Below are 12,949 nucleotides of genomic sequence, written 5' to 3' on the forward strand. Positions count from 1 at the left end.
TCTTCCTCTAGACCTCCTGCCTGGCAGTTCCAACCTCAGCATCCTTCTACCGATATATTCACAATCTCTCCTCTGAACATGCCCAAACCACCTCAATCTGGCCTCTCTGACTTTATCTCCAAAACATCTAACGTGGGTTGTCCCTCTGATAAACTCATTCTTAATCCTATCCACCCTTGTCACTCCCAAAGAGAACCTCAACATCTTCAGCTCTGCTACCTCCAACTCTGCCTCCTGTCTTCACTTGTTCGTCATCGTGAGAAACAGTATTTCTCACACACACACACTTGCACACACTAAGATCAATTTTTATCATTTCATAATCAAAGTTTATATTTCTGGCTTTGAAAACCAAATTCGACATTATGTTTAAACTTTACTTACGTTCAAAGTTTAGATTCTCTATAATGCTTCATTTATTTAATTTTAATTTTATTTGTCTTTCTTTATATTTTTAGTCTTTTCTTTTGTCTTTTCTACTTTTTCTTTCTTTCTTTATCTTTTCCAGCACCTACGGTTCAATCTGACTTTCTTTATTTCTCTAATCCTGTCCCATGCACTTTGTTTCATTTCTTTCAACCGTCTTTTTTTCTTTTTCATTTCCATATCTTTTCCCTTCCCTTTCTATCTGTCCGAACCAACTGAATTTCCCTTTATTCACATTTCCACTTTTCTAATTAAAAAAAAAAAAGCCCCCTTTCCTCTGATAGCCCTAACTAAAATCCAGTGGAACCTTCAAAAGTCACCTCATTAGTAAATAAAGTCCACCTGTGTGTATTTTAATAAATACAGCTGTTCTGTGAAGCCCTCAGAGGTTTGTCGGAGGACATTAGTGAACAAACAGCATCATGAAGCCCAAAGAACACACCAGACAGATCAGGGATAAAGTTGTGAAGAAGTTTAAAGCAGAGTTAGGTATCCCAGCTTTGAACATCTCACAGAGCGTTGTTCAATCCATCATCTGAAAATGAAAAGAGTACGGCACTTTACACCTACCAAGACATGGGCGTCCACCCAAACTGACAGGCTGAGCTAGGAGAGCATTAATCAGAGAAGCAGCCAAGAGGACCATGGTAACTCTGGAGAAGCTGCAGAGATCCACAGGTCAGGTGGGAAAATCTGTCCACAGGACAACTATTAGTGGTGACCTCCACAAATCTGGCCTTTGTTGAAAGAAAGCCATAAGAAGTCAGTTTGCAGTTTGTGATGAGCAAATGTGAAAGAAGGATTGGTGGTCAGATAACACCAAATTAAACTTTTTTGCAGTGGAAAACTAACACTGTGAAACATGGTGCTGGCAGCATCATTTTGAGAAGATGCTTTTCTTCAGCAGAAACAGAAGATGGTGGGAAGATGAAAGGAGCCAAACACAGGACAATCTTAGAACACAATCCTGTTAGAGTTTTATCGTTTTTCTTCCACTTCACAATTATGCGCCGCTTTGTGTTGGTCTGTCACATAAAATCCAAATAAATATATTTACATTTGTGGTTGTAATGTGACAAAATGTGGAACAGTTCAAGAGCTCATATATGTTCTTCATTCACTGATTGTCTGTACAGCTTTATCCTGTATACAGGGCGGGCCTGGAGCCTACACTTAGGGCACGAGGGGGTACAAGTTTACCACAGGGAACACACACACACTACAGGCAATTTGGGAACGCCAGTTAGACTAATGTGCATGTTTTTGGACTGTGGGAGGAAACCGGAGAAAACCCACCAAGGATGGGGAGAACACGCAAACTCTACACACACCGACCCCGGACGGGTGGGAATCGAACCTGGACCCTGAAGGTGCAAGGCGACAGTGCTAACCACTGTGCCACCGTAGTTTTCTTAAGAAAAAATCCATATGATGTATAAAAATTAAGTGCAATAATTTTTATTAACCTTTTTAACGTGTAGTGTGTGTGTGTGTGTGTGTCACATTTGCACAGCACATATATGAGGTAAATAATAATGGAAACACGAACGCTATGTATTAATATTATTATCAGCATTAACCAAATTATGTCTTAATAAAAGTCATAGTTTAAATCTGAACGGCGCTGATTTACATCCTGAGGTAAAAACAGTAAAAAAAAAACGAGAAAAACGTTAAACGCGGGCTGAGAGAAAAACTGCACCTAGGGGGCGGTAAAGTGTACGTTCTGGATGCTAAGGCTACGTTGAAGCAAGATTTTCCTACTGCGCATGCGTTAGATCACGGGACACGGTTTAGTCATTCCATTGGTGGAGCGCACGCGTATCAATTCGCCCATTGGCTTAGAAAGGTGTCAATCAGACTCTCGCAGCGCTGATTGGACAGGCGCGGAGGTTTCCGTTATTACTGTAGTCACCTGAGCCTCCTCCAGTGACACCGCCAGTCTGTGAGCCGTCGGCCCGACTCTGTGGATCAGTGTGTGTGAGAGAGAAGAGTGTGTGAGCGCGGGATGAACATGGATGATTTCGACATGCTGAGCGCGGGGAACGGTGTGGCCGCTGAGCAGCACCAGGAGGACGAGGACCCCGCGGCGGCGTTCCTCGCCCAGCAGGAGAGTGAGATCGCGGGCATCGAGAACGAGGAGGGCTTCAGCATCCTGGACGGAGGAGAGCTTCCACCGGGCCTCAGCGACATCAACGGTCAGCGGGTTACCTCACGACTGTCTCACTAGCCTCGTCTCTGAGCGACGGGGGGGAAATTTTATTCATTATATGTGTAAAAAAATAACAAATATTGCGTCAAAACTGACGCCGTTGGTTTGCGCATGCGCAGGGACGGCTTAACAGTTAAATCCTCCAGATCGGTTAGTTGGCGCTGATGGATTTCTGCGCATGCGCACAAAAACAAACAGTGCTGTGTTTCTCTGTCTCTCTCTCTCTCTATATATATACACGTATATAAATGTATAATTACATCGCAGGGCATTATGGGTGGTCAGTTTTTGGCTTGTTTACTAAATAGTAATAATAATAATGATAGTAATTATAAGGAAAAAAACACACACTGCTTCCTGTCCCAGATCATGTGACTTTTAATTGCTGCAGGAAATTCGAAGACGTTTAGTTTGATGTGTTTAGACGGCTGCGCTCCAGGATTTCCTGCTTCCCCTGCCTGGGCTGAAACCGAGCCGAAATGCCCTGATGGTGGTGATGATGAGGAGTGTGTCATTAGAAAGGAGAGGACCTTTGAACGTGTGTGTGTGTATGTGTGTGGGGTAGTGATTAACCAGGCTGATTGAGCTTTGACACTCTTTATGATGAAGGTGGAGTGCAGGTGAGACGAGACGAGACGAGGTGAGGTGTGTGTGTACCTGTGCAGCGTGGCGTAGGTCAGACTCAGCTTAAATAAGTAATGATGAGAGATGTTATTTCATCTCACACACACATATATGCAGAAGAAACCAGCGACCTCATGACATTACAGCCAGTGGAAACTCTTCTCACACACACTTGCGTCTCCTTTTCGGTAAAGAAAACCTGTTCTGGATTTGGTCTACTTTCTCCACTTTCTAAAAAAGTGGGTGTGGTTTAAAAAGATCAAATTATGCTAAGCTCCGCCCTGCCTCTCTCGACTCTGAGGTCACATGTCTGTCCTCGATACACTTTTTTAGTACGGCATTTGAAAGCTGATGTAAGTAAGGAGTGTGTCATTATAGGAGAGTGTGGGGAAATGGAGAGATCCGTCAATCATGTGCTCGTTAGAATATTAGGCCACACCCATCCGAGTGTCATTCTTTTAACTTTCCTCTTTCCACTTAAATGTGCGATGAAGAATCTGTGTGAGAAGAGTGTGTGTGTGTGTATATGAGTGTATGTGTGAGGGTTATGTAACATTTCCTGCTAAAAGTGAAGTACTGATGGAGGAGGAGAGAGAAACAGAGTGTTTCCTGTCGAGTCAGCGCTTCAGCTCACGCACCATAGTTGTGCAAAATCAGCACATCGAGAGAGGTGTAAGCCTTTGACCTCCTTTGACCTCTGACCTTGATTTCTTTCTTTGTCCTCTCAGGTGGAGTGCTGAATGGAGATCTACATGAGGTGCACACACACACAAACTTACTTAAAGACAAACTATTAAAACTTTTAATAACAAATAATTAAAGAGAAATGTTAAGCTGTGAGACAGCATGATGTTCAGACTGTGTGTGTGTGTGTTTGCGCAGACTAACGGCCCCTCCGACCTGTACGCTGCCATCTCCAGCGTGGACCGCATGCAGGCGGAGCCTGAGAGCCTGCGCAAGTGGAGGGAGGAGCAATGTGACCGGCTGGAGGAGCTGGGTAAGAGTGGGTGCGGTCACTGACAACATGGGCGTAAAAGTAAGGGATGGACTGGGAGAGGAGGAGGAGGAGGGGGGGAGGAAGAGGAGGAGAAACGACAAGATAATACAGAAGAGAGAGAAGTAAATATTCATAATTGGAAGAAAGGTGTGAGAGTTAATTAATGTGTGTGTACACAGATGAGAACTCCCGTAAACAGGAAGTGGAGTGGAAGGAGAAGGCGAAGGAGGAACTGGAGGAGTGGCACGCTCGCCAGGAGGAACAACTCGCCAAGACTAAAGTCAACAACAGGTACACACACACGCACACACACACTCACTCGTATACACTCATGTATACACTGTGTTCCAAATTATTATGCAAATTGGATGTAAGTGTCATAAGCATTAAATGTTTAGTTTTTAAATTAAACTCATAGATGTTGTTGTGTCTCAGAGCTCTTTGGATCACTGAAATGAATCTCACACACCGGTGATAATTAGTTTCCCAGATGAGCCCAATTAAAGGAAAAGTACTGAAGAAGGTTGTTCCACATTATTAAGCAGGCCACAGATTTCAAGCATTATGGGAAAGAAAAAGGATCTCTCTGCTGCCGAAAAGCGTCAAATAGTGCAATACCTTGGACAAGGTATAAAAACATTAGATATTTCATGAAAACATAAGCGTAATCATCGTACTGTGAAGACATTTGTGGCTGATTCAGAGCAAACAGACGGGTTCAAGCAGATAAGAGGCAGAATGAGGAAGGTTTCTGCCAGACAAATTCATCGGATTAAGAGAGCAGCTGCTGAAATGCCATTAAGAAGCAGCAAACAGGTATTTGAAGCTGCTGGTGCTTCTGGAGTCCCGCGAACCTCAAGGTGTAGGATTCTTTAAAGGCTTGCAGTTGTGCGTAAACCTACTATTCGGCCACCCCTAATCAATGCTTACAAGCAGAAACGGTTCCAGTGGGCTCTGGCATACATGAAGACAAGTTTTTAAACAGTCTTGTTTACTGATGAGTGTCATGCACCCCTGGATGGGCCAGATGGATGGATGGTTGGTGGATGGCCACCATGTCCCAACAAGGCTGCGATGTCAACAAGGAGGTGCCGGAGTCATGTTTTAGGCCGGAATCATGGGGAGAGAGCTGGTAGGCCCCTATAGAGTCCCTGACAGTGTGAAAATGACCTCTGCAAAGTATATTGACTGACCACTTTTTTCCATAGTACAAAAAGAAGAACCGTGCCTTTCGTAGCAAAATCATCTTCATGCACGACAATGCACCATCTCATGCTGCAAAGAATACCTCTGTGTTATTGGCTGCTATGGGAATAAAAGATGAGAAACTCATGGTGTGGCCACCATCCTCCCCTGACCTCAACCCTATTTAAAACCATTGGAGCATCCTCCAGCAAAAGATCTATGCCGTTTGGGAGGCGGTTCACATCAAAACAGCAGCTCTGGGAGGCTATTCTGACATCCTGCAAGAAATTCAAGCAGAAACTGTCCAAAAACTCACGAGTTCAATGGATGCAAGAATTGTGAAGGTGATATCAAAGCAGGTGTCCTATGTGAAGATGTAACATGCCCTGTTAGGATGTTTTTGATTGAGAGAGTTTTTAATTTCAGTAAATGTGACCTCCTAAAGCTGCAAATTAAACAAAAGCCCATTTTCAGTTCTTTACAACCTATAAAATGTTTTAACTCTGTTGTGCATAATAATTCGAATCAGTGCATTTTCATTTTTTTTTTTTTTTTTTAAATAAATATTATCATTAGGTTTGTACAATAAAATTCAAATGATACCCTAATGTTTAATGAATTGAAAATTATACTGACTGTCATTTGCAATGACTTATTATGAAAACCAGGAAAAGATATCATTTGCTTCATAATTTGGAACATGGTGTATATACACTAACACACTTTCAAACACACATTCGTACCCCATGCACACATGCTCACAACACACACAGTTGTGTATATACCCACACGCACGCATAGATGTATAATATACACAATGTACCCACACAGACTATTAGATACACAGTGGCTGGGTCAGTGATGCATATAACACACACACACACCAGGTTACCGCCCACAGTAGTGTCACTCACCCCTACATTATCTACAGCATTAGCTCAGCGCTAACCTACACTCGGGTCCTGTACCACCACGACCTCACTAACACTGAGCGCTTTATCTTCTGTCTAATCCACTCTGTTTTACTAACACACACACACACACACACACACGCACACACAGATTTCTCAGTCATGTAATAATGTGTCTTTCACCTTGACTTCCCCTGATTTTCCTTTGTGTGTGTGTGTGTGTGTAAAGGCATGTGCTGATAATTAAGCAATCTTACACTCGCTATATGTATCTCACACACCCCTCTCGTCCAATCAGAATGCTCTGTGTCCTGTTTCTGCCTGTCAGTGACTGTGTTAATGAATCGTTTGATCATGATTCAGTCGGCAGGTCAGAGTTTGATTCAGTAAACAAGTCCTGATTCTGAATCATTTTATCTTGTTCAGTAGAACGCTGATTGATTCAGTGAATCATTTAAGAATTATCCTCTGAGAATATTTTATTCATGATGAGCGAGTCAGCGCTTGAATCATTTGTTCATTAATGAGGTGACTTCTCTCACATCCAGCCAGTCAGAGTTTGATTCAGTGAATCCTTCACCCATGATAGTGATTCACACTTCTCTTGTTCAGAGAGTCCTTGTTTGATTCAGTGAGTTGTTTGGTCAGTTTCATTCCTAATTTACCGAATCATTTACTTGTGATGGAGACTCACTTCTGTCTCATTTACTGAATCATTGTTTAAAAAAGAGGGAATCATTTGTTTAAATCAGAGGACCTTACACACATGATGAATCGCTCATGACAGAGTCGTTTATTCCTTAAGTATCAGGTACGGTTCAGGGAATCAGCAGATGAATCATTCAAACTGAATCGTTAAAAACAACTCATGATTTTTAAAAAAGATTTTTTTTTTTTTTTTTGGCACATGCCTTTAATACGTATATTAAACTATAACAAACATTAAGTAAGTGTGTGTGTGTGTTCTCCTTTCACTGCTTTCTATTTCTCTCTGTGTGCTCTCTCTCCTTATTGGCTGCCTCTCCTTTGGCGGACTTTTCCAGGGTTTTGGACGAGGATTTCTACAAACAGCCCTTCGCTCACCTGATCGGTTATGTGTATGTTTGCTCAACTAACATCCTTTCTCTTCCTCCTCGCGCTCCTTCACCTCCTCTTTAACACTCCTTCTCCTTTACTTTCTCCTCCTCCTCATTCCACCCCGGCTTCTCCTCCGCTTGTGTTTCGCTCAGACTCACACACGCATGACTTTCTCTAGGTGTTACCTGGTCTTTTTTTTTTTCTTTCTCTTTCTCTTCTTCGCAGTAGACGTGTGTGAGGTGTCGGTGTTGTCGTGTCGTGTGTTTTGTTACGTTCATGCAGTCGTACAGCTTTGTCATGCGCTTTGATCATTTATTTTTTGTTTCCTTCCTTCCTTTCCTTGGACAGACAGAAAAGCGATAGATCTGTTACAGAAGTGCTCGTCATGTAACAGTCAGTTAATTAGAATGTTGGCATTAGCGTTGGATAGCTGGATTAGCTGGAGTTTGCTAATACATTGGAATCTCGGGTTACGAGCATAATTCGTTCCAGAAGTGGGCTCGTATTCCAAAACACTCGTAAACCAAATTTAATAAATAAGTAATAATGGAAACTCAAATTATTCGTTCTACAGCCCAAAAAAATAAATACATAAAAATGATTAATAAAAAGTATAAAGTGAAAAATAAAACAAATTAACCTGCACTTTACCTTTAAAAAAGTAAAAAATAAATCCAGACAGATAAGTGTTTCCGTTTAAGGAGAGACTGTTTTATCGTAATCCAAGGTTTTACTGTAGTGTGCTGGTCAGTGTTCTCCTTAGAATTAGCTTTAGCCTGAGCCGTGCAGCTCTCATGTTTATCCACCATCAGAACGCTTTCCTGTAGTCATGTCGATGTAGTAATATTTCTGGTTGCCATGGCAATAGCAACTGGTTACTTTGTCTTATTTATTCTTACTCTTTTAGAAACGACGCTAAGCAACAGTAACTAAGACAAAGCAGTTTTGCTTCATTAGATCCTTTTTTAATTGACTAGTGATGACATCGGCTAAAAAATAAATAAAGAAAAAAAGTGCGATCAGGATTTGTTTATTCGCCGAAGAAGGGGAAACCTTCTGACCAATCAGAGTCCGGGAGGCGGGATTTGTTTGCAGCAGTACATCTGTACAGTCTTTTTAATCAAGGTCGCTCCGCCCATGTGAGGCCACACCTCTTTCAACGGCCATGCCCCTCTTTCTCTCTCTCTTTTTATTTATTTATTTATTTTTAAATTAAATAAAATGGTAGCAGGATCCTCCATTTAGAAATAAGATTTAATGGTGTGGTTTGTAAGGAGGTGGGCGTGGTCTTTCAGGGCTTTCGTTAGCATCACGCTAACTCTCCAGCAGATGGACGTCAGTGTGTGTGTCTTTTTTTTATTATCTATATATATATTTTTTTCTTCATCTCTTCCTGCTTCTTTTCTTTTTTTCCCCTTCCCCCCTCCTCCGCATGCACCCTACCCCCCGTCACCTCCTCCTTTTTTCTTTTCCTTTCCTATATTTATATCTGACTTGTGCTCTGTTTCTTCCTTGTGTTTCTTTTCTCTATGCACCTTTTAAGCACTCATATTAACCATCCTTGCTACCGCCTAGACCAGTTAAGTAAAAAAACTGAACGGGAGAATGATGATGATGATGATGATGAAATGGGTATTATTATTTATTACAAATTAAAAAAAAAGTAGGAGATGATTAGAAGGAAAGAGTGTGTAACTAATGAAGAAATGCTGGGTGTTGTGCTCGTGATGTATCGGTGGTTTGTGTATGTGTGTGTGTGTGTGTGTGTGAGAGAGAGAGAGAGCATTTTTTTAATATACAACACTCGCGCTTTCAGTATGTCACACTCGGCGCGCTCACACAACTAATCCAGTCTCGTCCTCCTTCATTCAGTCTCTTTGATTTTGGGGGTGTGTCCTAAACAACCAGCCAATGAAATGCTGTTTAAAACCTCCTCCTCCATCGGTTTTCTCCTGTTAACTCCTTTCTCTTCTTCTTATTGGCGTAGACGTGACTCAGAATAGTTTGTGCTTATGTGGTTATATTCCTGTTTATATATTACCTTATATGGAGATTTGTGCGCATGGCTGTATGTAAATGAGTCGGGTCAGGACAACCCACAGGTACGCAGAAGCTCGGCGTTCCTTCAAACGTTTCGTAAACCTGGTGGAAAATGTAACGTTCTCTATAATCCTGCAGGGGGCGCAGAATTCTTAAACCGACATGAGCAAATGATTTGTTTAAAATTGGACGGTGATATTGTGATGGACCGAGTTGAAGGTTGCACTCCTATAGGTTGAACCGGCACGGGGGCGGCGTGAAGATGTGGGATCGGCTCGTCATTGAAGGTTACGTTTAATGAAATAACAAAAATGAAATAAAAAAACAACCTGTAAAATAAAATGCAGAGAGATTCATCAGAGAGTATTTATTATGCTGAAAATATTTGAAGGAAGTTGCTTAGACATCTGTAATGTGTGTATGTGAGACTGAACTGTGACTAGGACAACTGTGGACGACCTGCAGCAAATCGCGACCTCAAGCTCAAGGGGACTCGGCTTATGCAGCAGGAAAACAGAAGAACAAATAAGATTAAGATCCGGACTTAAATCCGATGGAGATTCTGTGGCGCGACCTTTAACAGATAAAACCCTCAGACGTGACTGAATTTAAACAATTCTGCAGAGTAGAGCGGGCCAAATTTCCTCCACAGCGAAGTGAAAGATTCACTGCCTGTTACTAAAAACACATGATTGCAGTTAGTTGCTGCCAAGAGATGCTGTGAAGTTCACATCCTGTGTGTGTGTGTGTGTGTGTGTGTAGGTAGGTGTGGATAAGTGTGTGTGTGTATATGTGTGTGTGTAACTTGCTCTCTCTCTGCGTGTGTGTGTGTGCGTGTCCCACAGGGCAGCAGAGGAGGCGATCCTCTCGGAGGCAGATGACAGCAGTCCCGGGACGGAGTGGGAGCGCGTGGCACGACTCTGCGACTTCAATCCCAAATCCAGCAAACAGGCCAAAGACGTGTCCCGCATGCGCTCGGTCCTCATCTCACTCAAACAGAGCCCGCTCGTACGCTAGAACACACACACACTCACGCGGTTAGGGCCTGAGCCGCATCACTTCCTGTCTGCACTCACAAGTGTTAAATATACACATATATATATCATGATGATCTATATATAAATATATAAATATATATATATATATATATATAAAAAATTTAATATCTCCCAGCAGCCCCGGGGTCAGAGCTCTTGCTCACTCTCTCTTTCTCTCTCTCCCTTACACACACACACACACACACACACACACACACACACACACACACACACTTTTATCCATAAACACATCCATGTATAATAATTACAATATTCACGTTAGTGTTTGTTTCTTTAAAGGACCAAATTCCAGCATCATGATTTCTATTTACAGCTGTGTGTGTTTGTGTGTGTGTGTGTGTGTGTGTGTTATTCAATCTATGCAGGAATGATGTATAACTGTGGTGTGTGTGTGTGGTGTAGTCGTGTTGATTTAGTGTCAGGTGTTTGTGTGTGTGTGTATACGAGTGTGTAGATTATAAAGACCGGACCAGTGTATACTCTCACAGCTCGGTGTTCAGAGCCGCAGCTCGGTTCTCCTTGGTGTTGTTTTTGTCCAGATTCTGATTAAAACCCGGATGAAACCCGATCACGTCTCTTTTATCAAAGGAAACGGAGTGCAACTCTACTTACACACACACACTGATTCAGCGGATCCAAAAGAGTCAGTGTTTGAGGTTCATGAGTCCAAAGATTCTAAAAGCCATCAGAATTCCCACTGACTCAAGTGTCTCAAAGGTCTCATGAGACTCGGATCCGTTCAATAAGTGGTTCGGGAGGATTGTAATGGATTGGGGTTTCTCATCTCTACTGTGGATGAGCTCTTCTTTTTAAAACTCAGGAAAATCGATAAAACTCAAGTGGCACTGGTCAATGACCAAACAAACAAACAAAAACAATGCTTATAGGGAATTATTTTTTAGTTTTTGCTGAGGCATGTTTATACAGCTGGTTAAAACGAAATAAAATTCATTACATTCCTTAGGTTGTGCTGAAACAAAGGTTATGTCTAAGGTTAACTATACTGCACAGTCCTGAACCTTGGATATATATTTATTAAAACAGTAATGCAAAAAACTAAATAGCACAGATGTGCTGGCATCTCTCTTCCTTTCTCTCTTAATCATTCCTCACATCACAGAATAAAAAAATAACAGCATTTAAATTGTACAATATCTTTTAAAAAATATGAGAGGTTTTTTTCAGTTATATCCTTACAGTACATTTCATACATTGGAGGACTCGAAACACGTCTCATAAACTTTTCTGTCTGTCTGTCCAGTCGATTTTGAAGTCAAACCTGCTCCATAAATAAAATCAAAATGTTGAGTATAAGCAAAGTTATGAGCAGTTTAGTGTAAGATTACGTAACAGCATTTAACGCTTATTTTGGGATGAATTTAGCATTTTTCTCTCAAGGTGGAAGTGGCTAAACGCATCACTCAATCAACGCAATAGTTCACTGTGTATAGACAAAGTATTTGGAAGACAGAAACGACGGCAATACACCTAAGGCGCCAAAATCCTCACCAAACAGAAACAAAAGAGTGACACAGCATGGCTTACTTCAAAAAAAGACAAGTAAACTATAATAACTGAACCTTTAAACATAAATCGACAGATCAATGTATGTTTATTCTTCCTGTGAGAAGTTTAAAATCAGTTTGTCTCTTAAATTCCGAAACCGTGGGGCTAATAAAAAGCTGTAATGTTAAACGCTGCAATTAGGTAAAAACAAACAACAAAAAAAGGAAAAACAAACAAACACCTGCACCAATAGATATTAATTAGAAAAGATAAAGTGAATATTTTTACTGGGATTAGTTCATATTTTCACTTTGGCTGAAATAACAGCGCTGAAGTGGTATAAGTGAATTTTAACACGCTGGAGTGGTTTTAAGACAAAACTTCATCTTTATCCTTTGATCTACTTTTTCCATTTCTCATCTGTGATTCACTCTCCGATTACCGAACAGGGAGTGTATTTGTCTGAGCACCAAAGAAGGACAACTTAGTGTAAACAAGGCGTAAGATACTCAACCTTACAGAATGGGATTTCTTTGTATTAATAAGTTAGACAGAGAGTTCTGCTGTACAGAGAGACACACAGACATGGACGTGGGCTTCAACCTCAAATAATAATCATCATAATAATAATAATAATAATATCACTGATTTTATTAAAGATCAGCAGATTATTATTAGATTTAACATTTTAACCTTTTAAACTCATTGACACGTACTAACGCTAATCATATATAATTTAAACCTAAAGTAAATATTGTACTTTGTAAAGATATTAGCAATTAAAAATGATTAATATCTATAGTTTAAAACACCTACTACGTTCGCTTTGAGGCTGTGGCTAACAACACTAATAGCATAAGCAATGCTTACAATGCAAGCGGTGCTAATGGCTGCAGACATTAGGAGAATGCCA

At 41.1% G+C, this 12,949-nt stretch overlaps 1 protein-coding gene across 3 annotated transcripts; it reads left to right on the forward strand.

Moving 5' to 3' along the window:
• The first annotated feature begins 2,328 nt into the window (after nt 1–2,328).
• Nucleotides 2,329–11,098, forward strand: clta (clathrin, light chain A). Of its 3 annotated transcripts, XM_053480180.1 has the most exons (7): nt 2,329–2,624; nt 3,991–4,019; nt 4,145–4,259; nt 4,439–4,550; nt 7,399–7,452; nt 8,976–9,011; nt 10,318–11,098. In XM_053480180.1, exons 1-7 carry the CDS (start codon nt 2,435–2,437, stop codon nt 10,487–10,489), a joined length of 708 nt encoding a protein of 235 aa, XP_053336155.1. In that variant the 5' UTR covers nt 2,329–2,434; the 3' UTR covers nt 10,490–11,098. The 3 variants fall into 3 exon arrangements, with proteins under 3 accessions (XP_053336155.1, XP_053336156.1, XP_053336157.1); XM_053480181.1 differs by lacking the exon at nt 8,976–9,011; XM_053480182.1 differs by lacking the exons at nt 7,399–7,452; nt 8,976–9,011 and having other exon boundaries at nt 2,331–2,624; nt 10,318–10,619.
• The last annotated feature ends 1,851 nt before the right edge of the window (nt 11,099–12,949 follow it).

The sequence above is a fragment of the Clarias gariepinus genome, chromosome 20 (assembly GCF_024256425.1).
Source record: "Clarias gariepinus isolate MV-2021 ecotype Netherlands chromosome 20, CGAR_prim_01v2, whole genome shotgun sequence".
Classification (NCBI taxonomy): Eukaryota; Metazoa; Chordata; class Actinopteri; order Siluriformes; family Clariidae; genus Clarias; species Clarias gariepinus.

Excerpts from the sequence above, each read along its gene's own strand:
- clta (XM_053480180.1), top strand. The coding sequence starts at position 2,435 with ATGAACATGGATGATTTCGACATGCTGAGCGCGGGGAACGGTGTGGCC. Across the intron at positions 4,260-4,438 it reads TGACCGGCTGGAGGAGCTGG|ATGAGAACTCCCGTAAACAG; the intron begins GTAAGAGTGGGT and ends GTGTGTACACAG. Across the intron at positions 9,012-10,317 it reads CCTTGCTACCGCCTAGACCA|GGCAGCAGAGGAGGCGATCC; the intron begins GTTAAGTAAAAA and ends CGTGTCCCACAG.